The following is a 27,769-nucleotide window of genomic DNA, read 5'->3' on the forward strand; positions in this document are numbered from 1 at the left end:
TTTAAAGGGTACATACACATAAACAGAGCATTTTGGCTCATACCATGAAAGTGGCAATTTCAAGAAGCTATAAAAAATGATCTGTGGGGTATTTTGAGATAAAACTTCACACACACACTCTGGGGACATCAGAGAACAATTTTGAAAGCATCACAAATGTTATTCCATCCTGAAATTAAAAGACCCCCTTTTTAAAATGACAATTAGGATGTTTGTTATGCAATGTTATACCAAGATATATTTAAGACTTTTCATGACCTTACATTTTATAAAATGTACTTATTTATTTATTTCACCTTTTAAAGATCCCTGGGGAATTTTTTATTTTTAATTTTTTTGTTTGCATGTATTTATTTTAATCACAAATGTGAGTTGTGATTCAGAATACATTTATATTAAGTATCTTTAACTGAGGTGTTAACATTTAAATGAATCATTTGATACAATGCACTTATGTACACACTTGTTTTTACACCGTACTTCGATTTAAAAATAACAATTTTAATTCAGTAACTCTTTCTGTAATCTATAATTACACTGCTTGGCCCTACATTAAACCTAACCATAATATCCTAAACCTTAACCATCTCCCACTTCAATAGCAGTAACAATGTTTTGCAATACAACATGATCATAATAAGGAAACTTTACCAAGCTATTTTTTTATGTAAATACAGACTATAAAGTTGAACCAAATATTAAATTGTATTTTCTTTGTTGTAATTTCTGTCTTTAATAATTGGGAAAGCTTGGAAAGCTTTCCAAGAGCTTTTTATGCTATGATTAAATTGCCTAACCCCAGGTCAAAGCCACTTGTAATTTTTGAAAATGTTAACACCACTTTTGACCCTGAGATATGAACCCCTGCTCCAAATCACAGTATGAGAGCTAAACAGTGTGAATCACTTATCCTACAGGTACAGGTTTGGTAAAGTAACGGTTTATAATCCAGGGTTGAATGTGCCACTGGGTTAACCGTTTCAAATGTGAGAAGCCTATAACATTCAAATCATTGGAGTATCGATGGAAGGACAATTGGCTAACATACTGTATGACATGTTTCCACTAAAATAACTTTTTGGCTATAGTGGATTAAAACCATAGTAAACAGTTATAAATTGTTTTGACTGAGGTGGAAGAACAATGGAAAGTTGTTTCATTGTACAAACACACAAATTCCTGTTGAAAGTTTTTTGAGAAACATTATAGTAGCCTAATTATTTTTATTCCCATGAAGTTAAGAATAGCAGAGCCTATTAAACTGATCTTTTTCCTCTTACAATTCAATGCAGTTATTACTGGGAGTTAGTCATATAAACAAAATCTTACAAAGTCTTACAAAACTTACCGTGAATGTTTTATTTCATATACAGAATACAAATTGACCTATGTTCAATTGTGAAACTGCCACAAATCATACAAAAATAATTATATGAAATCAAATCTATTTAAACTGAACCAAACCTTGACTATTTTCAGAATTCCATCAAATTAATAAGAAACTAATAAACTACTATCACAAATGGAGCCAGAAACAACAGGTCAGAGGAGTAACAAGGTGATTTATTGAAAGACTTGGATTTGGATTGTTAGGAGCAAATGGCAGGTGATAATCTGGAATATTGAGAGACAATTCACTGGGTCATGGTACACTGGTCCAAAGTTTTCAAAGTTCCTGAAGACGTGGGTGAACAGTTGTTCTGTGGTTTCCAGGGCTGTTGGTAACCCAGGTAGGTTAATTAACTTGCAGGCTTTTGAGAAATTACCCATTGCCAGTAGGATGCATTTGTTACCATTGGATTCAGGTAGGTTGGTTACAAAATCAACTTCCATGTGTGATCAGGGCTGACAAGGAATGGGTAGGAGTACGAGCTTGGGCATCGGCTTTACAATTTCTGTTTCCTGGGTGGTAGTCGATGATGAAATTAAGCTGGGTGAAAAATAGAGCCCAGCAGGCCTGCCAGTGATTGAGTCTCTTGGCATCACAGAGAAATTGGAGTTTGTATGGTCACTGATGACAGTGAAATGATGGTTGTTTCCCTCTAGCAAATGCTGCCACTCTTCTAGGGCCAGTTTTATGGCCAGCGGCTCCCTGTTACAGATATCGTAGTTCTACTCCGCTGGGGTCAGTTTCTTGGAATAGTAAACAGTATGAGCAATGGTGGAGGCGTGGAGACTCACTAATTTGCTGAGAAAGCACAGCTCCAACTCCTGTGGTGGAGGCATCCACTTCCACCACAAACAGCACATGGGGATCAGGATGATGAAGAATGGGAGCCATGCGAAATGCGTTCTTGAGATTCTGAAAGGCTTTGTGGGTGCTGGAGTTCCAGGACAGGGACTTGGGCTTTCCTCGGAGCAGGGTGGTCAATGGGGCTCTATGCAGACTGAGATCTTTGATGAATGCCTATAGAAATTAGCAAATCCAAGGTACCTCTGAACCCCATTTACAGACTGGGGAATGGGCCACTACGTGATGGCAGTCACCTTCCCCTGGTCAATCTGAATTTTCTCCTGGCCGATGATGTAGCCTAAGAACTGCACCATGGAGCAGTGGAACTCGCACTTCTCCAGCTTGAGGTACAGGTGGTGCTGACGTACCCTCTGAAGGACCTGCTTAATGTGGTGGCAATGGTCAGTCAGGTTCCAGGAGTAAATGTGTAAGTCATTGATGGAAATGATCACGAACTTGTGGAGCAACTCTCAGAATGCCTTGTTCGTAAACCCCTGGAAGATTGATGGGGCATTGGCAGGGCCATACGGCATAATGAGGTACTCATAGTGTCCCAAAGGGGTAATGAAGGCCATCTTTCATTCATTGCCTTCCCGGATGCAAACAAGGTTATATGCGCTTCGCAGGTCCAGCTTAGAGAAGATACGGGCCCCACAGAGTTCCTCAATAGCCACAGGGACCAGGGGAAGTGGTTAAGGGAGTTTGAACATCTGGGAATTCAAAGCTCCATAATCAATACAGGGCCACAAGCCCCCGTCCATCTTACCCATGAAGAAGAAACTTGAGGCCGCTGGTTAGCTGGACGGCTGGATGATTCACTGGTTAAGAGCATCCTTAATGTACACCTCTATAGCTTTGCACTCCAGGATGGACAGCTGGTAAACTCAGGCTGCCTGCTTACTAAAGACATCCTGGAATGCCACATAATCAGATGGGATTGAGGGAGTTATACTTGGCTCAGGAATTTCAATATGCACGGAAGTGACCTGGGAAGCTGGGGGCTTGTGGAGTGGACGTAGAAGTTTAGTGAGGCAGTGTTAGTGACAGAATTCGCTCTAGCAATTAACCTCACAGGAGTCCCATCTGATCTCTGGAGAATGGAGGATGAGCCAGGTGCATCCCAGGTTGATGTCCACCGTGGGTCCCTCCAGTACCAGAAAGGTGATTTCCTCCTCATAGAAGTTACCAATATTGAGTTTCAAGTAAGGGGCCTTATATCTCACATGCCCATATCCTAGTGGCATTTTTAGGATAGTCATCAGTTTGGAGCTCCTGGGCATGATGGCAACAAGGCAGCTGAAAACGACTTAGAAGGCCTTGCAAGATGAAGTTGCCCGAGGAGCCCGAGTCGACCAAAGCTGAGACTGTAAGAGAACATGCTGGGGTGACCAGTTGCACTGAAATCACTGAAAGCATGAACATTTCTGGGTTTAGCTGAATGGTACTCACTGCAGGACATGGGGGTTTCATAGGACAGGCCCCAATGTAGTGATCAGTAGCAGCACAATAGAGGCAGAGTCCTGCCGCAAGTCGGCCAGAGCGTTCCTCATGAGAGACCTGAGTGGAATCCATTTGCCTAGGCTCTGGTACTGGGGCTGGTACTGGGAAACATGCACACACACACACACACATTTATTTTTGTGAAAAGTGGGGACATTCCATAGGCATAATGGTTTTTATACTGTACAAACTGTATATTCTACGGCCCTACACCTTACCCTAACCCTCACAGGAAACTTTGTATCCTCATAAGTCACTCTCTCCTTGTAATACCTGTGTCATACCCATGTCATTATACAAAGTTGTGTCCTGATATGTCACAAAAACATGCACACACACACACACCGAGAATCAGTTGCTTCCTGTTCTCGGTGTGTGTGTGTGAGGAGGGCAGGCATACGAAGAAGGCTTGGTCAAAGGCTAAATAATACAGTAGATGTCAATAAAGGCTATTTCAGGGCTGATAATCACAGGCTTGTGCTCAGTGCAGCACCCTGCTCAGGCCTGCACTTCCTCACTGCACATGGAATGTTTGCTCCGTGCTTGTTCAATCATTCACATCAAATAAAGACAATATTTAATATATTATTTAATGAAACTCTGTCTTTAGGAGCGAGAGCCGTTACGAATTATTCCTCTGAAAGAAGTGAACAAGGTGCAGGAGTGTAAACAAAGGTCAGTAGTGGTTCGTTTTTTTTTTACTTTTTGTTTTTTTTTTGCTTGATTTGTATTGTTTTGCTTTGTCTTATTTTATTTATTTATTGTTTTATTTGTATTTTTTTGTCTTGTCTTGTTTTGTTTACAAAAACTTGTTTTGGTTTCCAAATACGCTTCTGCCACACCCCTTGTCATTCAAAGTTTCTCAAAAAGGAAGTCATGTCTCATACATACACCTATGGTTGAGCAAGAGATAAACTGTTTAAACAAATCCTACTAAATTACTGTCTCAATGTTTACTTATAGTTGCACTTTAAAGTGTGATATAAAGTGGGAAAGTATTTTAACATTAAAATCACTGCATACAGCACACCATCATTAAATGAAAAATGATGTATTTTATAAACAAAACAAAAAAAATCCATAATCTGTTAAAATCAGATAAGGAAGAAAAGATCTGTTGCTACTTCCATTTTGTTGTAACTTGAAATGCATGCATTTAAACTGTAATTGTGTTGGACAACTCACCAGGCACAGATTGTTATTACGTCTGGAAAATCAGAAATAAGAAATCGTCCGCCAAGTGACGTTCTAAGGAAACATTATCTAACCTTTTACAAATGGGATCTTCATGACAAAACCAAACACTCTGAACAGACGTCATGTGATGTATGTGTTCTGTCAGGATAGGTCAGGCAAACATTTAATTTGTTATATTATTATTTACTCCCAGGCCACCAAGTTTATCTTAATATTAACATATGACAGTTCACAATGTTTAAAAGTTGTGCTATTTGGGACTTGGGCAGACTAATAGTGAGCAAACAAACATTAATATACAATAACAGCATTCCTATTATGCATCTGTGCTGCTGTGCTGCTGTGCTGTTTCAACAGCTTAGGATTTTACCCATAATTCTGTTGTTTCTAATACTGATTTGTGTTTTTAGTGACTTGATGATGAGGGACAATCTTTTTGAACTGGTTACTACCTCAAGAACATTTTACATTCAGGTAAACATTTATTAATTCATATTATTTCTTCACCCTCTCTATTAGAGTGTGCCTTAATGTTTGATGGTAAACTAAATGCATACTCTTTCGTACAGTAATGTTTTAGTGGTGGGTTAAAAAATAATGATGTCGCTTTATTTGAGTGTTTTTTTTTCTTTTTCAACAAAGTAGTTTGGAAAAATAAAGTTGTAACATTCATTACAATATTAAACCAGTGATTATTTTAAACGTAATAATAATTATTATTATTAACATAACATAATAATTATTTTTATCATACTATTAGAAGATTATTGTTAGATTAGATGATCAGTTAAGGGTGATTTCGGATTACAGCACTGCTCACTGCGTTTGTTAACTGCATCTTACAAGTTGTTATAAAAAGTAAAAATAACTTAAGTTTCAGTCTCCTTAAATATAAAAGTCTTTACTGCTGACTCATAAAACAATCACTTATTGCCATCTAATGGTGGAACAATGTCACAAAAATCACCATCACGAACACACACACACACACACACTGTTTCCCAAAACTAAATACTAGAGGTCAACCGATGTATCGGTTTTGCCGATTAATCGTCACCGATAGTTGATAGATGGAATAACTGGTTATCGGCAAAAATCCATCCCGATAGTTTTCCATGTTGCGTCCATTGCTGGAGCGGCTGAGAAGGGTCTGTTTCATTATACAATGCGAGAGCGGCCCTAGTAATTGAAATCAATGAGAGCATGTGCTATTTGTTTAGACGTGATGGTGCACACTGAACAGAGCGAGAAGCTGCCCAGAGGCACTACCAACACGCTCTTTAAATAACAAAAAAATATTGCGCCATTGACTTTAGACTTTAGACCAGATTTGAGTTGGTCTATGGTGCAGTCTATTTTCAGCTCCTTAAAATAGCAGTGCGCCAGCAATGCGCCTGAACACACCTCTTTTTTAGACCAGCATGCCCATGGGCACACAAATGGGTGCAAATGCATTTGCTAATTAAACTATGTTTAGCTGGACGGGAAAATGTGAACGGCTCCGAACTGAAACTAGCAAACACACTTGCGCTGCGCCTTGCATCGCATTGCGCCGGTTGTATGATAGGGTCCTTAATGTTATGTTACCTTTTAATCTGAGATGGCTCTTAGTCTCAAAGTTTTGAGAGCCATTGATCTAAATAATTTCAAGCATGAATAAATGTTTTATTAAATTGTTTTTAAATGTTATACATTTTAACAAAAAGGAAATCTGTCTGTATTTTCTCTTTCTCAGTCGGACAGCCCAGACGAGATGCACGGCTGGATCAAGGCTATCTCTGGGGCCATAGTGGCCCAGCGGGGTCCTGGACGCTCAGCAGCCTCTGTAAGAATTGACATTGTTAAGTGACATTCCGTGCTCTCAGCTGTTTTGTGCTCTTCTGGTTTGATTTGTCTTTTGTTTAGTTTTTTGTAGCCACACATCCTGTCCATGTTCAGCCCAACCATGTGTCTCTTCAAACGTCACTCATTTATATTTACTGCTGGAATGACCAAAAGGATAGTTTACCCTAAAATTAAACATTTGTCATTGTCTGCTCAATAACTGGCCCGATTTACCAGACTGTCTGTCTCTGTTCTCTTTTTCTGCCGTGTCGGTGCCTAATGAATGTGCGCTATGTTACAGATGCGTCAGGCCAGGCGGCTCTCAAACCCTTGTATACAGAGGTATACATCCTGCAGTGGTGAATGCAGCACGTATGTGTTTAGAACAAACCCTGTGCGCTTTGTCCCTGTTTGACTGCATCCAGCCCCTGCTTAGACTTTAGAGGCCAGTAGTCCTTGAACTAGATCTGAGCAGGGTAGAGGTGCCTCACCTAAATAATCCAACCCCGCAAACAAACCAAACTAAAACCAAACCCCATGTCATTCTGTAGTGACCTTTGATATCCTTCATCCCCATTTTCTGTTTTAATATACTTTGTACATCCATACTAAACATCTCACACATTCATCTGACTACCCACACGTCTGTGTAGCAGGGTTATTATATTCAACTAAAACTGAAGCTAAAATCACAACCATAAAAGTAGAAAGATACTTGAAATAAAATAAGCATTAACTGAAATCAAATTAAACCTAGAGAAAATAAATAAATAATTAAAATTGTATCTAGTTACTAAAGCCCTATTCGGACGGGACTAGTTTTACAGGGGGTCGTTAGAGAAATCTGCGTTTCACAGACGTACTTGGTGATTTTAATCCCGTCCGAATCTGCCACGTCTGAGTTTTTCTCACACAACCTCTGTGATAATTCCAGAGCAAATTACCTACCGTTTTTCAGCAAACTAAGTGATCCTCTGAGAAAACTAATCCCGTCCGAATGCGAATGTCTGTGATTGCCGGTGATATTTTAATTCACAACACGGTTCCTTGTTTGTTTTGGCCAACGTGAATTACCGTAGATGCTCTTACCGCGCGGATGTTTGATATATTTGCTTAGCGGCAAATAAATAATAATAAAAAAATAATACAAATAATAAAATCAAGAGCAAGATCGCGTAAACCGTTAATACCGGCTATTGTAATATCAGCATCAGGTAAGATTACTCACGTTCATTTATGTACTCAGTTACATAATGTTTTAATTACATTTAATAAAAAAAAGAAAAAAGGAAGGAAAACAAGTTAAACTAAAGGAACCGCATATTAATATGGTTTTGTTATACTAGCCATTTAGTATTTATTGTGTAATAATACTAAGGCAGTCATTCTGAATGAATGCAATGCACACATACAGAGCGCGTGATCTCTGTGACGCCCAGATGCACAAATAAGACCCTCCCACCTCTGTAATAAACACGGAGATGTTAGTCCCGTCCGAATTGGTACATGAAAATCACAGACGTCAGGTGGTAAGAATCGAAACTCAAACGTAGTTTAGAAAACTAGTCCCGTCCGAATAGTGCTTAAGACAGCATTTCTCAGTTTAATGTAGTTTAACTTGATATACTATAATAAACCAAAACTGAATAAATAGTTTAGTTTGGTTTTAGTTTTGTCATAAAACTTTATTATTTAATTTTTGCTTTATTTTATTTTAACTTAGCTATAAAAATTTCATTTTTTTATTTGAGCAAAGAAAACATTATATAAAATTAATAAAATATTAATTTAAGTATATTGGAGAAAGAAAATTCGGTATGCAAATAGATAAGAAAAAAAGACGAATCAGTTTGTACATTTTACTGTGACTATTATAAAATATGCAATTATAAAATATTGATAGATAAATATTACACTGGAGCACATTCTTACAGTTCAAGATGTTTTTACTTAAATCCTAAACTTATTAGAAAAATGTTGTGTTTATAAAAATAAAATAAAAAAGACAACACAATGAAAAGATCTTATTAAGGCTGAACATAGTCTGTACATGAATCTATTTGGGCTGAATTAATTTTATAAATTTATGGAGAGGAAGAATAATAATATAATGTATTGGGGATATTCATACAGTGCTGCATGATGTCAAAACAATGACTGAATCTTGAAATTTGCAGCACAGCAGGACAATATTTCCAATAAAAAATATTTAATAATGTCTTTTCAAAAACATTTCCATTTGTCATCCGGTAGTTGAGCATTACTCTACATGTTTATAAACAGTGGGTCATTTTAATAAACTCTCATCAGATTATGAGGAAATTCAGATTATGAGGAAACTCTTGAATTCATTCTGAGTTTAATTAAACTGAAATCTAATTATCAAATCTTAAGTAAATTATACTACTCTTATAAACCACCTGTAGTACACAGTACACTTTATCAAATATGTTGAAAGCCGAAAGTTAACCCATCCAGAGAGATGTGTGTATATATCTATATATAATTTATTTTTTCACATCCAGGTCATAGAGTTTGAACAAGAACTACTTGTGCTTAGTTGTTTGCTCTGTTAGGCCGTGGTTTGTTGTTCGCTGTTTGTACAGTAAGTTTACAGTAGGTCTTTAGATGTTTGTCTGGAATGGCCAAATAGTCTTAATTAATACTGTCACACTTTAGTTTGAGGACCAATTCTCACTATTAACTACAATTTTGCATCAATAAACTCCTAATTTGCTGTTTATTAATAGTTAGTGAGGTAGTTGTTAAGTTTAGGCATCTTTTAAGATAAAGGAATCTCAAATATTGGCATGCAGAATATTGCATTACTTGCTTTATAGTTAATGGTTAGAATAAGTCCCTAAACTTAAGTGTTACAATTACATTACATAACATTTTCTCATCATGTACTATATATTATCTTCAACATATTTTCTAATCTGTCATATTTTGTATTCATCATGTTTGATGCCCACATTTAACTTCCATGTACTTACAGTTTACAGTCCCATTTCTTAACCTCACCTGCTTTTCTTTTAAAATTATTTTTGATTATTATTATTTATTTATTTTTAATTAGAGGACATTACTAAATTTACCTCTAAATGTCAGTATAAATGATGCACTTATTCACTTGTTTATTTATTTATTTTAATTAAATATCTTTGAAATAATTTAGACTTTAGTCATATGTGACTAGGAATATATGTTTTAGTCCATCATGTTGAGGTCACATTACCAGCCTTGTAATTTTAAGTTTTTTTAAATAATGATAATAAACACTAATGAAGAGCTATCCTTTGTGTAAAAGAAGTAAGCTTACTTGTATTGAATATGCACTTAAATATTAAAAAAACACATATCTATAAACACTTATTTTGACTAATTGACTAACATGCTAACAAGCACATGTGAAGTGCTTTATTGTAATTGTTAACTCTTTGATGTGTTATTGATTGGTTTAAATGTACAAAATTACAAGTTTATCATTACAAATGTTTTAAAACATGACATGAAAGTGTCAGTAAAAATAACTCAAAAATTTAAGTTACCATAAATGCTTGTCACTTTAGCCATATTTCAGACATAATTATGAAATCACGTATCAAAATGTACTTAAGTCCTACTGAAGTGCATCAAAGAAGCACAAAGTCCAACCAATTGCATTTAAAACAAAGCTATAATTAATATTCATTTAATTGTAAATAGCGTGCAGTTAAATCCATTTTGCACATAAGCATGTTCTATTGGAGCATATTGATTCCATAATTACTCTTTTTAAAAGAATTGTAAAGTATGCTTCTTTGTCACAAGAGATGTTACTGCCTGTTCACACCAACACAAATGTTCATCAAAAAACTGAGTTCTTTTTTTGCTATTTTTTTAATAATGTTTTTGCATCTCTTTTCAAACCGATGCAAAAAAGGGGGAGGGGGGTTAAAATTAACATCTTTTTGTTGACAGGCCTTTAGTTTTGAATTTAAGAATATAAAAAATGAAAACGATCTCCTCAGAGCATTTTATTGAACTTGCCTTTATATGTTGAATACCTTTTCTGTCTGTGCCTTCCTCGAATGCTGTCTTCTCTTATTTTTCCCCTTTCAGAGATTAAACATGACACTGAGACACTAACAACCCAAACACAAGCCCCTCTTCTGCACTAGCAGCTGTCCTGTTCCTGCCATATCCCAGACTGATCTCCAGCCTCCTATCTGCTGGAGCTTTCACTGCCCCTGCTCGCTGATGTGACTGCCGCCCATGTACTAAACTTCCTGCTGGTCCTCCTGCTTCACCTGCTCTTGTTCTTGACTTTTTTCCTCCATCTTCCCTCTCTACCAAAGTGCTTTCCTCTTGTCTTGACTGAGCCTGCGTTCTGTAACCCTTCCTCAATCTCCACAGGAGCACGCTGAACCCACCTCCATCTTCTACACCAACGAACAGAGTCTCTCAACTCCTTGCTCACCCCTCCCCACAGAAGTCCATTACCCAGAATGCCGTTCCCCCTCGGGCTCTCAGCATGGCGTGGGAGGCGCCAGATCTGAACAGCCTGCGCCTGGGGCCACGAACGCGCCTGTCGCTGCAAGAGTCACCACAAATATTCTTCAAGTAAATGCTGACGACACGTCACCAGGGCAAATCACAAGCGGCGTAACACAGCCTCCGAATATCCCACAAGATAAAGACCTGCATGTTACCCAGGGTTAACAATGTATTTGGTATATAACACACACACACACACACACACACACACACACACATTACAACAAACTGTTAATGCCAAAAGCAGGACAGGCACTCTGGATGAATGTGAATCGAGCCCAGTGCACCATGGGATTGCACCAATCAAGCTTCTTAAAAAAACTCCAACATGTTCAAACCAGAAAATTCATTGAGACACAAAAACGTTGCTGTTACCAAGTCTATTATTTTCCTGTTACGACTAATAAAAAAACTATATTATAGTTAATATTATAAAACTATTGTGTTTTTCTCCCTATTTTTAAATCTAAAATACCATGTACATAAAGTGAATTTAGTGAAATCAGACAAAAAAAAAAACTGGAAAATATATAGTTTCAATAAAATATTTATTTTTATTTAGAAAAAGAAAACGGATATATAATCAAAAGAACTTAATATTAAAACAGTAGTTTCTAGTATTGACCTAATCAAACTGATACTGAGAAATAAATGATATGCTACATATTGCTGATACTGGTAAAGCCACGGAATCCCATTTGAAATAATCTGGTGTTTTTACATCATTTTGGGGGGTTTACAGTGGGTTTACACTTTTGTCCTACAGTAACATATTCCTTCTTTAGATGCCATCGGGCCTTGGTTGTCTTGTTTTTCATTGGTAATTGAATTTCATTCTCTTTTTTTATTGGAATGATTTATGTATAAATTGAATTGGACTTTGTGTTTGACCACAGCAAGCTTCTAGCGATATGTTTTGTATTGCTGTAGAGAGAATGTGTTTTGTGTTACTATGTTTCAGTGTAAAACACACTGCCACTCACCATGAGGCAGCTCTCCTTTGGGAGCAAGACTCTTTTTAGCGGCGCTTCTGTTTGTCAGATGCATGTGAACGTTTGACTCTGTATATCTAAAAAACACTCCAGATGTTTGGCAACGTTAGACTTTGCAAAAAGGTTCAATTTGTTAACATTAGTTGATTCATTTTGTAGGCTATCGTGTATTTAGGGTGAATAGTAATGTTCCACAATTATGATTAATAGTTTTATTAATATATATATTTTTAAAATAATGTTAATTCAATGATTGTTTGTACTTGAAATGATTTTTTCAGCATATAACAAATAATATTAGTATATGTAGAAGAACATTAATCAACACTGTGAGTGTTGTTTATTGTTAGTTCATGATACCTAATACTGTACATTACATAATGTTAATTAATTGAACCTAAAGCACAGACATTCGCTAAACACTGTTGAATGGACCCTTTCACAGACTTGTATTTTATAAACATTGAAAATCTAGCCAAGTATTTTGTTTTTATTATTATTTTAAAACATATTCTCTCTCTCTCTCTCTCTCTCTCTCTCTCTCTCTCTTTAAATTGTATGTACTTTTGTACAAAATGTACATAACACTATACTTTGTTTTATATTACCTTGCCATTACATTACAGTGTGATTGCACATGGGGAAGAGGTGATATACAGTATTTCTCTCTTCTGACTGCTGTAATGAATCTCTCTATATATTTAGCTTGCTTTGTAAAGTTATAGAAATGCTCTTTTGCTACTAAGGCAGATGGTAACACAAATATGTGAAAAGGCTCCATATGTTAGTATTCGTGGGAATGCGAGTCCGTGAACCCAATGATAAATAATGTATGTCGTCTTATTGTGGATTCAGACACTGCAACATGTTTTTTTCATGTGCAATGTATGTAGTTGTCATTGGCTGGAAAAATTATACATTTTTTAAATGAATCAAAATAATGGTTTTGTTTTTTGTTTTTTGAGTCATGGTTTGACTCGGGGTTAGTTAGAATTAGCTTTATATACGTACAGATTAAGTATTACAGTTACTGAGTGTGTGTGTGTGTGTTTGTGTGTGTGTGTTCATTTGTAAAAACATCTAAAAAAAAGTAAAATAAAATAAAAAAAAATGCAGGACTTTGCAGTTAAGAAGTGGTTTAGGTTATAGGATTTATAATTATCTTTGTATAAAGAAGTTATTACTTTGCAGACATTATTATTGTCTCTAATGTCTATGGTCAGTTTGCACAGGAAAAACAATGTGCTAGCGGTCAAAACTTTGAGATTTTTTTATTATTCTTTTTTAGAAGTCTAATCGAGGAAAATAATACGGTAAAACAGCAATATTGTGAAATATTATTTGTTTTCTATTGTAAAAATTCACTATACAAATATCTCTTAAGCTCAAGCAAGAAGATTTGCTGTGCTGACAATGAGAAAGCTGTCGGGTTTAAAAGTGGCTTCTGTGTGATCTGTGCTTCATACATCATTACACAATGGTGAATGGACATTTTTTTCCCACTAAATTTTGAAATGTGACCATTAAAAGCCCCTATTTAAAGACTATTTCTTTACTGAATCAGCTGAGGTCCAATATCACAAAGAAGTATGTTGAAAATAGGGTAGCCCTATGAATATGTATTTATAGATAGGATCTTATACCAAACTGTTTCAGAAATTAAAACTAAATCTAACATAAAACAAAATCCAGTTTAAAATTGTACTTACTGATGCAACAAAAGAAAAAAAAAAGTTGTCTAAAACCCAGTCTGGATATGGTTACAAATCTATTTCAAAGGTTCTTGGATTCCACAAAGAACCACAGTGAGAGGCATTATCTCCAAATTAAACATAAATAAAAAAAATAAACAGCACATAGTAGCGAACCTTCCCAGATTGGCCGACCTTCTGAAATTCCTCCAAAAGCAAAATGATTGCTCATCCAGGAAGTCACAAAAGACCCAAAGACAACATCCCAGGAACTGCAGCTTCTCTTGCATCAATAAAGGTCACTGTTCATACATCCACAATCCAATACTGGCCAAAAAAAACCCCAAGGGAAACGTGCTTTTATCAGTTTTGTGAACAAATTTTAAGCAAAGACTTCTAGCTAGGAATCCTTTTGAGAGCTGCTAGTGAAAAAAAATAATAATAATAATAATCTTTGTGAAAATGGCTCCTGATCTTCAGGTCTGGCAGCCTTCCTGAGATGTTCATATAGTGCCATCTACTGGTTTTCTCCTATTATCACATAGTTTCTTTTAACTACAGAAAATGTCTTGCATTTAACAAAAAAAAAAGAAAAAAAAAACTACATTAGAAATGTATCACAGCTATACATTATGAAGGCCTTTCTTATATGATTGTTTTGTTCATCTTTCAGCATGTTTTTGCCAAGCTAAATCCATTTTTCATTATGAAATTAAAAGAGTGGGTTTGACTACAGTATGTAACTGATAAATGGAAGTTTAGTAAAGTAATACTATTATATAAATGCTGGGAAAAGAGCTTGTGTGTGCCTGTACTGAATAAATCCCCTCTTAATATCCACAAATATTAGTCATAGGAAGGCTTTGGCTATTGCTAAGGTGATGTCTGAATTTTGGGTTGTTCTTTGGGCCAACACAAGGGTAGATCCCAGTTCTGCAGCCCTAACACTGTGGTGAATCAAAAGCTTTATGTGCTGTGGAAGGTGCTAATTTTTCCCTTGTCAAAAGAAATACACTTTAGTATGCTTAAAAAAAAGTTCTTATTACAGAGATATACTTGAACTGTATGTAATGTTTTTTAGACACTTAACTGCATGTTATTTGCAATTTAAAGGACTTAAGTACATTTAACTTGCAATTTCATGAGACTTTTAAATTTTTACAAAGTGCACTTTTTAAAATTGTACTTAAGTTTGTTCAGAAACCCTTATAAAAGTGTCTACTTAAGTACACTTAAGTGGCTTTTTATGTCATTAAAATATTATTTGCAATGTATATACTTGTAAGATTCGAATAATACCGTAAGTACACATTTAATACAAGTAAGTGCACTTCTTTTTCAAAAAGGTTAAATTATTATAAAACCTGGTGTCTCTAAAGATCCTTTGCTCAAGCGATGGCAGGTTTTTAAAGGGGTCATATGATGTTGCTAAAAAGAACATTATTTTGTGTATGTGGTGTAATGCAATGTGTTTAAGCGGTTTAAGGTTCAAAAAACACATTATTTTCCATATAATGCACATTATTCTTTCTTCTCTATGCCCTGCCTTCTGAACGCGAAATTTTTACAAGACTCGTCGGGCTTAAAAGTGAAGTGTGCTGTGATTGGCCAGCTTTCCAATGTGTTGTGATTGGCTGAATGGCTCAAGCGTGTGACAGAAATGTTAGTCCCCAAGGTCAGCAGCACGAGACTCAGTCAACAAGAAGGTTTTAAAAACACTTGAAATGTGTAAGTCTTTTTCATCTCTTCCTTTGATGTGATCTGTGATTAGTTGTACCCCCTGTCTTGTATATACCTTAATTGGGGAAGTCGTGGCCTAATGGTTAGAGGGTTGGACTCCCAATCGAAGGGTTGTGAGTTCTAGTCTCGGGCCGGATGGAATTGTGGGTGGGGGGAGTGCATGTATAGTTCTCTCTCCACCTTCAATACCACGACTTAGGTGCCCTTGAGCAAGGCATCGAACCCCCAACTGCTTCCCGGGCGCCGCAGCATAAATGGCTGCCCACTGCTCCGGGTGTGTGCTCACAGTGTGTGTGTGTGTGGGTGTTCACTGCTCTGTGTGTGTGCATTTCGGATGGGTTAAATGCAGAGCACAAATTCTGAGTATGGGTCACCATACTTGGCTGAATGTCACTTCACTTTCACTTTACAGGTTTGTTTTTTATTTTATTTTATTTTTTCTCTTTCTCTTTTTTTTTACTTTTTGTTTATTTGTTCTACATTGTAACTGCTTTTTACTTTGTCTATACAATGTTCTTAATAAAAAATAAAGAAAAGAAAAAGCACGAGACTCATGCTGTGTTCCAGGCAGGGTTTTGAACAGAACTTCAAACCACGACTCACGACTTTGTAGCGTTCAAGGCAAGTCACGCCAAACTTCCAGGGTGCAAGGAATTAGCTAGAGGGTAAGGAAGGTAGCTAGATTATTAATTTTATTGCAATGTTATATTGTCCAAAAATATTTTTTTTCAACGTGTACCACTTGCGTAAACACCGTATCCGTAGGCAATGTTATCCGTAGGGGCTATGTGATGTCAGAGCTCGGAACTGGGAGTACATCGATCTAGAACGAGTTCACAAGTGGGAAGTCATGAGTTTGACTGCTGTTCCAGTGCACTTTCACAGGTAGAAGTTTGGAAAAACCAGGCGGCAAGGAACTCGACTGGAAGTTGAAGTCGGGTGGGGGCTGCCATCTTTTAGCAGAACTTCACTTGCGTTAGCATTCCCATTGACTCCCATTCATTTTGGCGTCACTTTGACAGCGAATAACTTTACATCTGAGGTGTTTAAAGACTCCGTTTGTCCCTGATTTATTTCTAAAGATACACGACAATGTATAAAGGGCTCCATTACCTTCTATGTTACATTATGGCCCCATATAAACAGTTTTTGTAAAAAATAGGCTAACGATTGCATCATTACCACGCGACTCTCTCTCGCATTACCGTACAGACAGGAGGAGAAGCTCGCAGGCAATTAACTTAATATGGCGTACTGGCGTTACATTTTAAAATAATATACAAAATAATTAATCAGAATACTTACTCCTGCTCACTCACGCCAAATAACTCCCCGCTCAAGCTCACCGTCTCTGCAAGATTAACGATGGCAGTTTGCACACACAGCTACTAGAAGATTTACATCTGTCAGACAGGTTGCTGACATCGTCAAGCTTCGTTTGAGTCTGCGCGTCAGAAACGGAAGTGCTAAAAAACGCTAAAAATGGCCTTCACTTGTCTCAATTGAGTTCCAATGGGGTCGCTGTGTCCATTTCTTTTATTGTCTATGGGAAAAAACACGGGTTACGGGTTGCCTGGAATGCGGGATCAGTCCTACTGTTCTGCTTGTGCACATATCATCGGTTCTCTTTTAGGAGTTTAATCAATGTACTGTTAGGAGTAGCTGAATAACTTGGGATATTGATTTTTTTCACGTCAGAGGGAGTGTAAGACACATTTATAAACCGAATAACTTAAGTAATTTGTGCATTAGTGCGTAGACGCAAACCGTATCAAAATATTCACTTCGATTTGGTGAACTAGTTCGACAGAAGATCCAATCAAATAGAATGATTAGTTCGCAATCCGGACATCACTAGACGAGAAAAAACAATAAAACCCATTACAAATGAGGCATTAATTGGGTATAATTACTGATTATAATGATTTATTCTGTCTTTTTACATGTTATGTATCACGCCGCGTTTACATAAAACCATGTCTGCATTTGTGATCTGAGAGACAACAAATAAGCCTACTCTACACTGCTCGAAACTCGTGTTTGAATCATCATTGGCAAATTATTTAAATATAAATAATGTATTTAAAGGCTGTGAGTCAGAAGCGCCGGACTGTCCTTGCAACATTTGAACTGCCCCACTTTATAGAAACAGCCATTATGCAACAGATGCATTGCAGGCTACTGGTTCAGGAAACCGTCCTCATCCTCCATAAAATGCGCAGCACACATCTGAATATTTGGGTTTGACTGTTCTGGAACAATGTTGAAATACAACTTTACCACTGATTTAGAAGTAGTTTCGCCTTCACAATGAAACACACAGCGACTCCACCACATGGCAGCGGCGGCAACAGAGAGAATAAATGTTAAGACTTCGTTCTTTGCGTGAACATTATTATAACATTGCGGTGTTATGTAAATCTTCCCATATAGTGATTTGGACATGTGGGGGCGTGTTAGAATGAGCCGTTTGGGGAGGGGGGGGGGGGGGGGGGGTTGGACTGATAACTTTTATAGTACAGAATAGTAGTAGTATAGTATAGAATAGTTTTGAAATCTGGTATTACGGGAAAAGCTTATAGTGTTTATCTCCTGTACGATAAATTGCTTGTGGTTTTCTTCATTTGTATTTTAAGACGCCTGGGATAAAGGCATCTGCTTAGTCAGTGCTTCTAGCCTTGGTCTTGCAATCCAGCACTGCACAATTTGGATGTGTCCTTTATTTAACACACCTGATTTATATAATCAGACTCTCCAAAACCACTGTGCAAAATGATTAAATGCAAAATATTTCAGAAAGGGGAGGTTTGGAAAGAAATATTTATATAATATCTTTATATGTCTTTATAAAGCACATTATTTCACAGTGCAATTTTTTCTTTATGCCTAAGAAGAGGTAAACGCACATTCATTTGTTTAACACTCTAGCAGTGCCAACAACTTGACAAAAGAGTGATAGTCATCTTAGAACAACTGCAACTAAGGGAGTTACTACAGTTCAGTTTAGAAAGGATAAATGATGTATCAAGATCTCGCTGAACCTTGACTTCATCACTAATTCTCACAGCTCATTCAAAGGTCTGCATCATAAAACACAGCTGGTTATGGATAATCAGGACCACCAGTGCACTGTGGAAACAAGAGGACAGGCGATTCACGCATTGGTCATGTGATTAAAATGAAGAACTCTGGAAGATCTGTTCCAAAATTGAGAGATATGACTGGTTCCAGCAGAAAGAAGCATTAACATGTTGCTAAGCTAATAAAACCCACCACAAACAAACAGCGGTTAAAACAGTAAATTTTAAATATGGAATAAAACTCAATCTTCAAAATCACTCCATCTCGGATTATTATTTTTTTCACTGAGCTTGAGCATTTTGGAAAATATGAAATGGAACATGGCTACATGACATATGGAAAATAACTGTAAATTATTTTTCATTTAAAATGTGTTTTTAACACATGAACTCTTCATTGCCTGTGACCTGGGAGACAACCAGTGCTTTGAATGGATGAATGGATGGATATTTTCATAGCCTTATGAAAATTGACCATGGTTTTATTTTAGCAATAGGGCAGTAACCATGTTTACAGCCACACTCACACATTATCTTTCTAGCATGTTTTGCTAGCATGTTTATAGGATTCTAGCATATTTTAGCTACCTCATTTTGTGTTGCTGCAGTACAAAGTCTCTCATTTTTTTTCTACATTGCATGTTTTACCATGTTGCTAGTGTACTGCTACCAAGTTTTAGCACATGACTAGAATGCTGTAGCATAAAACTAGGCTAGCTACTGATAAACAGCTTAAATACATTGTTGTAGTTATAAAGCCCCAATCACAATTTGCACTTGAATATTTCTACAGACACTGCAGTTGTAATGTTACATCATACTCAGCGGTGTCTTTTTTAAAAAAAAACATAATTTATCCAAAATGTAAAAATATACTGCTAATTTAAAGTTTGCATTCTTTTAATTCAGCCAAGAAGCCATGGCGTGACGTATCAGTCTACTATTGTTTTCATGTCCTCTTAGAGACTTAGCCAAATTGGAACTTTGGAACTTAGTTGGGAACAAATTTAGCTTGAGCTTGCATTTCTTGTTTCCCACATTTGCATGCAAGTTTGATATAGAAATTCTGTTAAGTCTGGTCAGTTAGAGTTTGATGGTCAAACCTTGAGCTCTAGGCCACATTAGATGAATTAAATTAATTGCATAATAAATTAGTACTGCATGTTAGTTTTGGCAAGCCAACATAACTATTAAATGTAGTTTTATGATTGATATGATGATTTATGACAACTTCTGTCCCTGTTTGACTTGAAATTGATTAAGTGTAGTACTAAAACATAGCAAATATAAACGATATGCCATAATTAAAAGTTGCTTGAGTGAAATATATGCTCTCTGATGTGAAAGAGTGACTCACTTGTCCTAGGAATTGTTTCAGGAAACTCTGGGAGGAGGTAGGCTAGTTTTCCCGGAATGCTGCTTTTTATCTGACACGAGCCCAGCTTGAAACTCTCACGTCATGAAGTGGGAAGGAATAGTGAACAGCCTGATGAACGGTTGCAGGGAATATGTGCTCAGTTACAGCACTGAAACACGCTATGGCCACACAAACAGCAAGTCAAGCACATGTATGATTCTGTATGATTCATGTTGCTGCTATTTTTTTTTTATCTTATCCTGCACACAGTGTGTGTGTGTGAGTCCACAGATGTCCAGATGTTTGAATCAGTGTGTTTATGTGTGTAAGATTGCCAACTTTTTACTAAGCTCTTTATGATAAAAGTGTTGAAGAACTACCGCTCTGGGATGGATCAACACAATGTGCAGCTGTGATGCGTCCTGGAGACTCAAAGGAAGTAGTGTGCAATTTATAAAAAACTGCCTATTATTTTTATATTTGTATCTGCACCTGTTTTTCTCGACTTGTTAACCTCATACTCTGTGTGCATCTCTCAGACTGAATCAGTTGTCTTTTCAATGATAAAACAATATTACCTATATATATATATATATATATATATATATATATATATATATATATATATATATATATATATATATATATATATATATATATATATATATATATAAATGACTTTTATCCAGCAAGGATACATTAAATTGACCAAAAGTGACATTACAGTTACAAACAAAATATCTTTTACCAAACAAATGCTGTTCTTATTCATCAAATACTATAAAAAGGATTATGGTTTCCACAAAACTATTTTCAACATATATGATAGTAAGAAATGTTTTCCAAGCATCATATCAGCATATTAGAATGATTTCTGAAGGATCATGTGACACTGAGAAGAGAAATGGCTGCAGGTTTGCCATCACAGGCATAGAGAACACCTATTTTAAGATCCCAATATTACTGCTTTACTGAATTTTTTGATCAAATAAATGGAGAAGCTGAGATACAGCATCTGCCCTATAAGCTCAACATGTAACATGTCTAGAAACCATTTGTGTTACAACATTAAAAGATACTTCAAATGTGTTTTTTTTTTACTTCCTCTGTGTTTGGACATATGCCTTTGCATAGTAGATGATAAAGCAGCCTAAAAATCCATTGACGTCAGTAAGATGCCGTTACACTGAGCACTAAAAAACACTGAATTCATTACAATGCAAGTAAACATTATCAAACAGGTCATACATTGCAAAATGGTACTGCTATGGAAACTAGTATGCATATTGAATGTTGTTTTTAAATGTTTTGGCACTCCCTGTCAAAGTATTATTGCAAATGAGATTTAATTAAATTGTAATGTTCTGTAAAAAGTGTGTTTCAGGAATTGATACAATCAGATGATGTCATCATATCATTCCCACCCCTAATCTCCTGTTAATGTACACCCTTAGTGAGGCGATGCTGGCAACAGTAACTTCAACAAACAAAGGCTTTCACAGAAAAGGTGCCACCAATAAGAACGATGCACAAGAAATATCCTCAACGTAAAGAGCCAAGTATGTTTTAGCATGTGTACTTTCAAACCAAACTCCCCACCTTATTTCTCAATGTGGACTTTAGTTAGGCTATTTCCTGTGAATGTGCAAGCGTTCCATAAACAATAAGAAGAATAACAAAGTGCAGTAAACGGTAAAATGCGACAAATTTTTGTTTATCACTATTATATGAAGCAGCATAACAGAATGCTTTTGCATTGCTAAGATAACATTCATTTTAAAAATAGCAGCACTTTAAAAATAAATTACATGGAGCACGTTGTGCAGAAAATTGGGAGTTATGCTGCAGGATCAGAAATCAACAGGGACTTGCACAACATTAAAGTATTTTTTTATATATATTAATTAATCTGAGTTGATTAGGTTAAGAGTGGCCGAATTTATAAAAATGCTTTACTGAATTAATTTGATCATTTTGAACAAATCAGTTAAAAGACTGATTCAATAACTCTGTCATTAAGACAGTGCCTAGCTGCCACCTACAGACTGTTTTCATTTCATTACTAATTTCATTTTTTAGAATTCTATTGTTTATATAGCTCAGTAAGAAGTCTTTTCAGTCATAGATTTCCCTTCTTTTGTAGGCACATAATTACAAATTGAGATGAGCTGAGCATGATCTAGACAGACTTTTAGAATTACAAAGTTCAGTTCTGGAAAATGTAATGCAAAACTCTAAACAAATCATTAAGTGTTAGCAAATCTAATAGCCTTAGCAAATTCCCCCTAATCAGACACATTTGACTCATATTCATTTCATATTTTGGCCCTGTGGAAAAGTCATGGCTTCAAATTCCAGAATATTGAGATATTTGTGAGGCACAAATATTGAGAAAAGCAACATGTTGCCTAGGATCAGTGAGCATAAGGAGATCCACTTCCACTTCTCCCTTCAGAGAACTGCACGGGAGGACAGCTTGGACCCGCAACTCTGTGAGAAGCACATGTAAAACATTTTCAAGTACTAAATCTGACCTCAGTGCTGAAGACAAGTCCATGAGCTTGGATCAGTATTTTGGATTTTGGATCTACTTTTTTTTAATGTAGTTTTAGTATGTCAATTAATTTATGTCACCACAAAGTATTCACAGCATAGCAGACAATTTAGACTTTAGTGTAATTCCAGTTATCTACACAAAGACTCTAACTATCTTACAGACTTATTATTTAAGCAGACTGCCAAATTAAAATCTTGATCATGGATATCTTAAATAACAAGATAAATGTTCAGTCTATTCTGATTTATAAACAAAGAGCATAAAATGAACATTGAAATTAACAAACTGAATAAAACGTGACAACTTACACCAACCGTAATGAAAAATACTATAGCTAATACAGCTCATCCTTTCAGTTAAAAATGACCTTTATCATTTTTATGTAAAAAAAAAAAAGAAAGTATTTTCAGTATTTTGTTCTATCCTAAATTAGTGCACGGTTAAATTTAATGACAATAAATATGGACAACAGGATCTCACATCACTCTATGACTTAATAAAAATGTTAATATAAACTGTAAAGCTTGAAAACCTTGTCACCTTAAAGAGATACTGTAATTGAATAAATAACATTCCACCTTTACCTAAGAGCAATTATACCGGAATTAACCCATAAAAATAACTTGAAATTGTGACCTTAAATAATGTACATGATTTAACCCAGATAAAAATTTATTTACATGTTACCATTGTCATATTACAGGTCACGATCGGCTGCTGTGCTGGAGTGAGAAGACGAATGAGCAAGGAGACAGAGGGAATCTAGAACAAATATAGATTTAACACAAAACGGAACTGAGGAACACACACCTAGCAAGAGATAGATGAACAATACCGGACGCTAGACATGGAAACACACAGGGCTTAAATAATGGGACTAATCAAGAAAATAAACTACAAACACCTTAAACAAATGATCATAATCAAACACGAGAGAAACAGTAGCATGTGAGGGTTGGAAAACGCAAGACACGGGAACACAGGACTGACATTACATTACGTCTTCTCACGTGGCCATGGCGGTACAGTCTCAGTGGCCTTGGACTCGACCCTCAGGCCGGCCCCTCTGGCCATGCCCATATAGTTATGCCCCTATAGCCAACCCAAAAAATTACTTGGGGGAAATTAGGGGTATACCGGCTAGGATGGATTGTGGAGGAGTAGGCACTGAAGGGCACTCTGTGCTGGATTCGGGCATTGGAGGGCACTCTGGGCTGAATTCGGGACTTGAGCCCTCTCCAGGCAGGGTTCAGGGACTTGAGGCCTGTCTGGGTTTGAAATGGAGACAGGAGCCCTCTCTTGGCTTATTCGGGAACTGGAGCCCTCCTTGGGCTGGACTTGGGAACTGGAGAACTTTCAGGATTGGACTCAGGGGCTGGAGCCAACACTGGACAGGGTTCAAGGGCTGGAGCCAACAATGGAGCGGACTTAGGGGGTCCAGCTGACAGTCGCTTCCTCCTTAGATTCCTCCTTTGGTTAAGGATGAATGGTGTGGTCGGTGACTTGACACTGGGGTGGCTGGCGGGATTGTCAACAGCATGGCCAGCAGAACTGCCTGAAGAAAGTCCTGGGGGCCTGAGAGTGCAGCAGCCAGTGGCCTTAATTTATTTCCGATCGGCCAGCAGGCTTGACAAAGGAGTAGCCGGCAGATTTGACGAGCAGTGATCTCCATAGTCGCTGGGGAACAATACAGAGAAAACAAAAAAACTTTCTAAAAGAAAGTGGGGAAAATGAGGTGCTGCTTACTGTTTGTACTGTAGGTCCAGTATTCTGACACGTTCTGCTGCTGTGCTGGAGTGAGAAGACAAAGGAGCGAGGAGATGGATGGAATCCAGAACAAATATAGATTTCATCAACACAAGGACCTCAGATACACACACGTAGCAGGGTATAGTCAAACAAATGCTATGAAAAGATACTCGAGAACGAGTCAGTCTGTTGTTCATTATCTGGTTCAGCTCAGTGTTCATCTTCAGTTCTCTCTTCACAGCAGTTCAGTCAGTGTACTGTTTGAGTAAATGAATTGCTCCGGGATATTGGTTTGTTTCAACTCAGAGGGAGTGTCAGCCACATTAAAAAAAAAAAGTTAAAAGCTTAAGTCATTTGTGAATGAATGTGTATTGGAGACGCGAACCATTTAAAACGATTCAGTTCGATTTGGTGAACTGGTTCAAAAAGATCCGGTTACATCGAATGATTCGTTTGCGAACCGGATATCAAAAACTGTTTTGTTTTGAACTCTTTCACAACAGACACGGAAGAGAAGACAATTCTGAATAAAGTCGTAGTTTTTGCTATTTTTGGACCAAAATGTATTTTCTATGCTTCAAAAAATTCTAACTGACCCTCTGATGTCACAAGGACTACTTTGATGATGTTTTTCTTACCTTTCTGGACATGGACAGTATACCGTACACACAGTTTCAATGGAGGGACTTCGAGCTCTCGGACTAAATCGAAAATATCTGGAACAACATTAGGGTAAGTTATTAATGACATAATTTTGCTATTTGGGTGAACTATCCCTTTAAGTAATGGGACTAATCAAGGAAATAAACTAGAAACACCTAAAACAAATGATTATAATCAAACATGGGAGAAACTTGGATATGGAGCACATGAGGGAAGGAAAACACTGGAACACTTATTTATTTATTTATTTAAGTCTAGTATGCTTTATATAATCTGAAATCGGTCTAGGACAAGCCTCTTATTGCTTTTTTCCATTTTATTTTATTTAACATACCTTAAAATATACTTTGAAGCAAAGTTTCCATATTGTGTAAGCTCATTCATTCATTCATTCATCTATTCAACTATATATTTGCATAGGGGTTTTATTTTATTTTTTGTTAATTTTTTTAACATTTGATGTATTTATCTGAACAGGTGAATGGGATTTGTCAGCACAATATTTATACACATGCTTGAGGCGTGGCCTCCTTGTTTACCATTGCACCCAGTCTCACTCACAAAGATGACGTCATACACATCCATCCAATCGGCGTCGCTGTTTATACTCCCTAAGCTTTATAAAGTCTGTCACTGAAGCGCAAGACAACGGGCATTTGACAGCACAATAAACTCTCTCAAGTTTACGTGCATTATATTTTTATTTGTCCGGTGACGTTTTCCTCAAATTACTTACTTGAATAGATTCTAACGTTACTTGAAACGTTTGTTATTACAGATTAATATTAAAATGCATCTGTGGGTTCTCTGCGCGTCTGTTATTCTGGTGCCTCTGCTGTGCGATGCTCGGATCTCTAAGCGTTATGTGATCGGCTGTCCGGAGCGCTGCGATAAGAGTCGGTGTCCGCCCATACCGGCCGACTGTCTGGCCGGAGACATCCTAGACCAGTGCGACTGCTGCCCGGTGTGCGCGGCCGGCGAGGGTGAGCCCTGCGGCGGTACAGGGAAACTGGGAGACCCGGAGTGTGGAGAGGGACTGGAGTGCGCCGTGTCTGAGGGGGTCGGAACAACTACTACCGTGAGGAGGAGAGGGAAGACAGGCGTGTGCGCGTGTACGATCTCCGAGCCCGTCTGCGGCAGTGATGGGGTGTCCTACAGGAACATCTGCGAACTCAAAAGTGTCAGTAACCGGGCACAGAAACTCCAGCAGCCACCCATCATCTTCATCCAGAGAGGAGCCTGCGGGAAAAGTAAGACTGGCGCTCCAAACCTGGTTCGCTCCCTACACTCTTAAAAATCAGGGTTCTTCATTGGCATGTATGGTTCCATTGAGAACCTTCATACTGAGAGAGGGAGAAAAAAGTTTATTTACTTATTTAATTTAATTTAATTTAATTATTATTATTTAATGTTCTTCAAACCTGAATGGTTCTTTGGGAAACCAAAACTCCCAAACATTTTAGATCATCATGTCACAACATAGTGAGCTTATAAATCCTAATTCGGACCCGAGCTTGGTCTGTACACATTGTGAATATCACTCCTAAAAACAGCTTCATTTTTGGGTTTATTTATGGCTTTTGAAAGAAAAGAAAAGAAAAGAAAAATCTTCAGATCAGCATGCTGGTTTCTGGGTTCTTCAAAGTTCCAATATTTAGACAATTCTAAAAGAACAACAATAAAAAGTTATTGTGTGTGTGTGTCTGTGTGAATGTGTGTGTGCACAATTTGTCACAATGGGTTATATTTGGTTTAATGATGCAGCAATTTAGTCTGCTGAAAAAGCAAAGCTACAGTATACATTCAAAATGCCCAAAAGCAATTATCAAGACAAAATATCATATTTCACTCCAATAAATACAATCTAACAATGTCTCACATACCCTGCTTATTTTTACCCAAACATACCCTCTCTTATGATGCTTCAATATTGTCTTTATCAGCTATACGATCTCTTATAATATGCTAATACATTTAAATAACACTGATGGTAGACATTTCCTCTAACTGATTTGAAAACAGTTTCATTTTACATTCCCCTAATAAAAAAAAAAAAAAAAAAATGTTGGCAGAATGCTCAGGATCTGATATTGTGTGATTTAAAATAGCTCCTTCTCAAGACAGTAAACACAGAAGCTAATTAGATTTTACTAGCTCATCTGCAACCCCATCACCGGGATTTATGCTTGGCACTTGAAAGTCCAAACTGAAACAAGGTGCAAAAAAATAATAATTTATCACAGCAGATAACCACATGCCTGCACCCTTCCCTGCAAGAGGAGTCAGCTGTAGTTCATCCAGATTCTCTTGCAATTGCAAAAGGAAAAGTAGATTCCAAATAAGTTTGAGGTTCAAGAGAGACAGTGTGGTCTCCATAAATCCAGTGCATCAAAGGGTTCGGTCCCATCAGGAGGGGTTCATTAAATGAAATGAAGAAATTCAATCACTAAATGTTTCAAAAAAGGCATTCTGCCCCATATTGTTATCCACAATCAAAGCAAATGCAATTAAAAGCAGCTTTTTAAACATCCAACGACATTATTCTTTCATCTAAAACCATTTTAGTCAGTTTCTAAAGGCTCTGATGCATAAAATCCATTCTGAGCATGTAAAAAGAGCCGTGTCAGTTTGAAACCAAGCAGAAAAA

The 27,769-nt window shown here is 36.9% G+C and overlaps 2 protein-coding genes and 1 long non-coding RNA gene across 8 annotated transcripts in view; 2 read left to right on the forward strand and 1 right to left on the reverse strand.

Moving 5' to 3' along the window:
- plekha1b (pleckstrin homology domain containing, family A (phosphoinositide binding specific) member 1b) overlaps positions 1–13,400 on the forward strand; it is a 42,394-nt gene extending 28,994 nt beyond the window's left edge. Inside the window, exons 9-13 of one of the 6 annotated variants that reach the window (XM_026277043.1) lie at positions 4,344–4,408; positions 5,341–5,404; positions 6,666–6,755; positions 7,056–7,126; positions 11,153–13,400. In XM_026277043.1, the coding sequence (XP_026132828.1) occupies positions 4,344–4,408; positions 5,341–5,404; positions 6,666–6,755; positions 7,056–7,126; positions 11,153–11,363 (501 nt within the window). In that variant the 3' untranslated portion in view covers positions 11,364–13,400. The other 5 variants (XM_026277044.1, XM_026277046.1, XM_026277042.1 and 2 more) reach the window with 5 other exon arrangements.
- Positions 1,544–20,199, reverse strand: LOC113111874 (uncharacterized). Its single transcript, XR_003293373.1, has 2 exons — positions 20,154–20,199; positions 1,544–3,834 (listed from the first exon to the last, which is right to left on the reverse strand). It is a non-coding gene; the product is annotated as an uncharacterized LOC113111874 (long non-coding RNA).
- A 5,553-nt stretch (positions 20,200–25,752) lies between these two features.
- htra1b (HtrA serine peptidase 1b) overlaps positions 25,753–27,769 on the forward strand; it is a 38,031-nt gene continuing 36,014 nt past the window's right edge. Inside the window, exon 1 of the mRNA XM_026277048.1 lies at positions 25,753–26,372. Coding sequence (XP_026132833.1) covers positions 25,913–26,372 — 460 coding nt within the window. The 5' untranslated portion in view covers positions 25,753–25,912. The remainder of the gene's footprint in view (positions 26,373–27,769) is intronic.

This window comes from Carassius auratus, chromosome 12, assembly GCF_003368295.1.
Source record: "Carassius auratus strain Wakin chromosome 12, ASM336829v1, whole genome shotgun sequence".
NCBI classification, from domain to species: domain Eukaryota; kingdom Metazoa; phylum Chordata; class Actinopteri; order Cypriniformes; family Cyprinidae; genus Carassius; species Carassius auratus.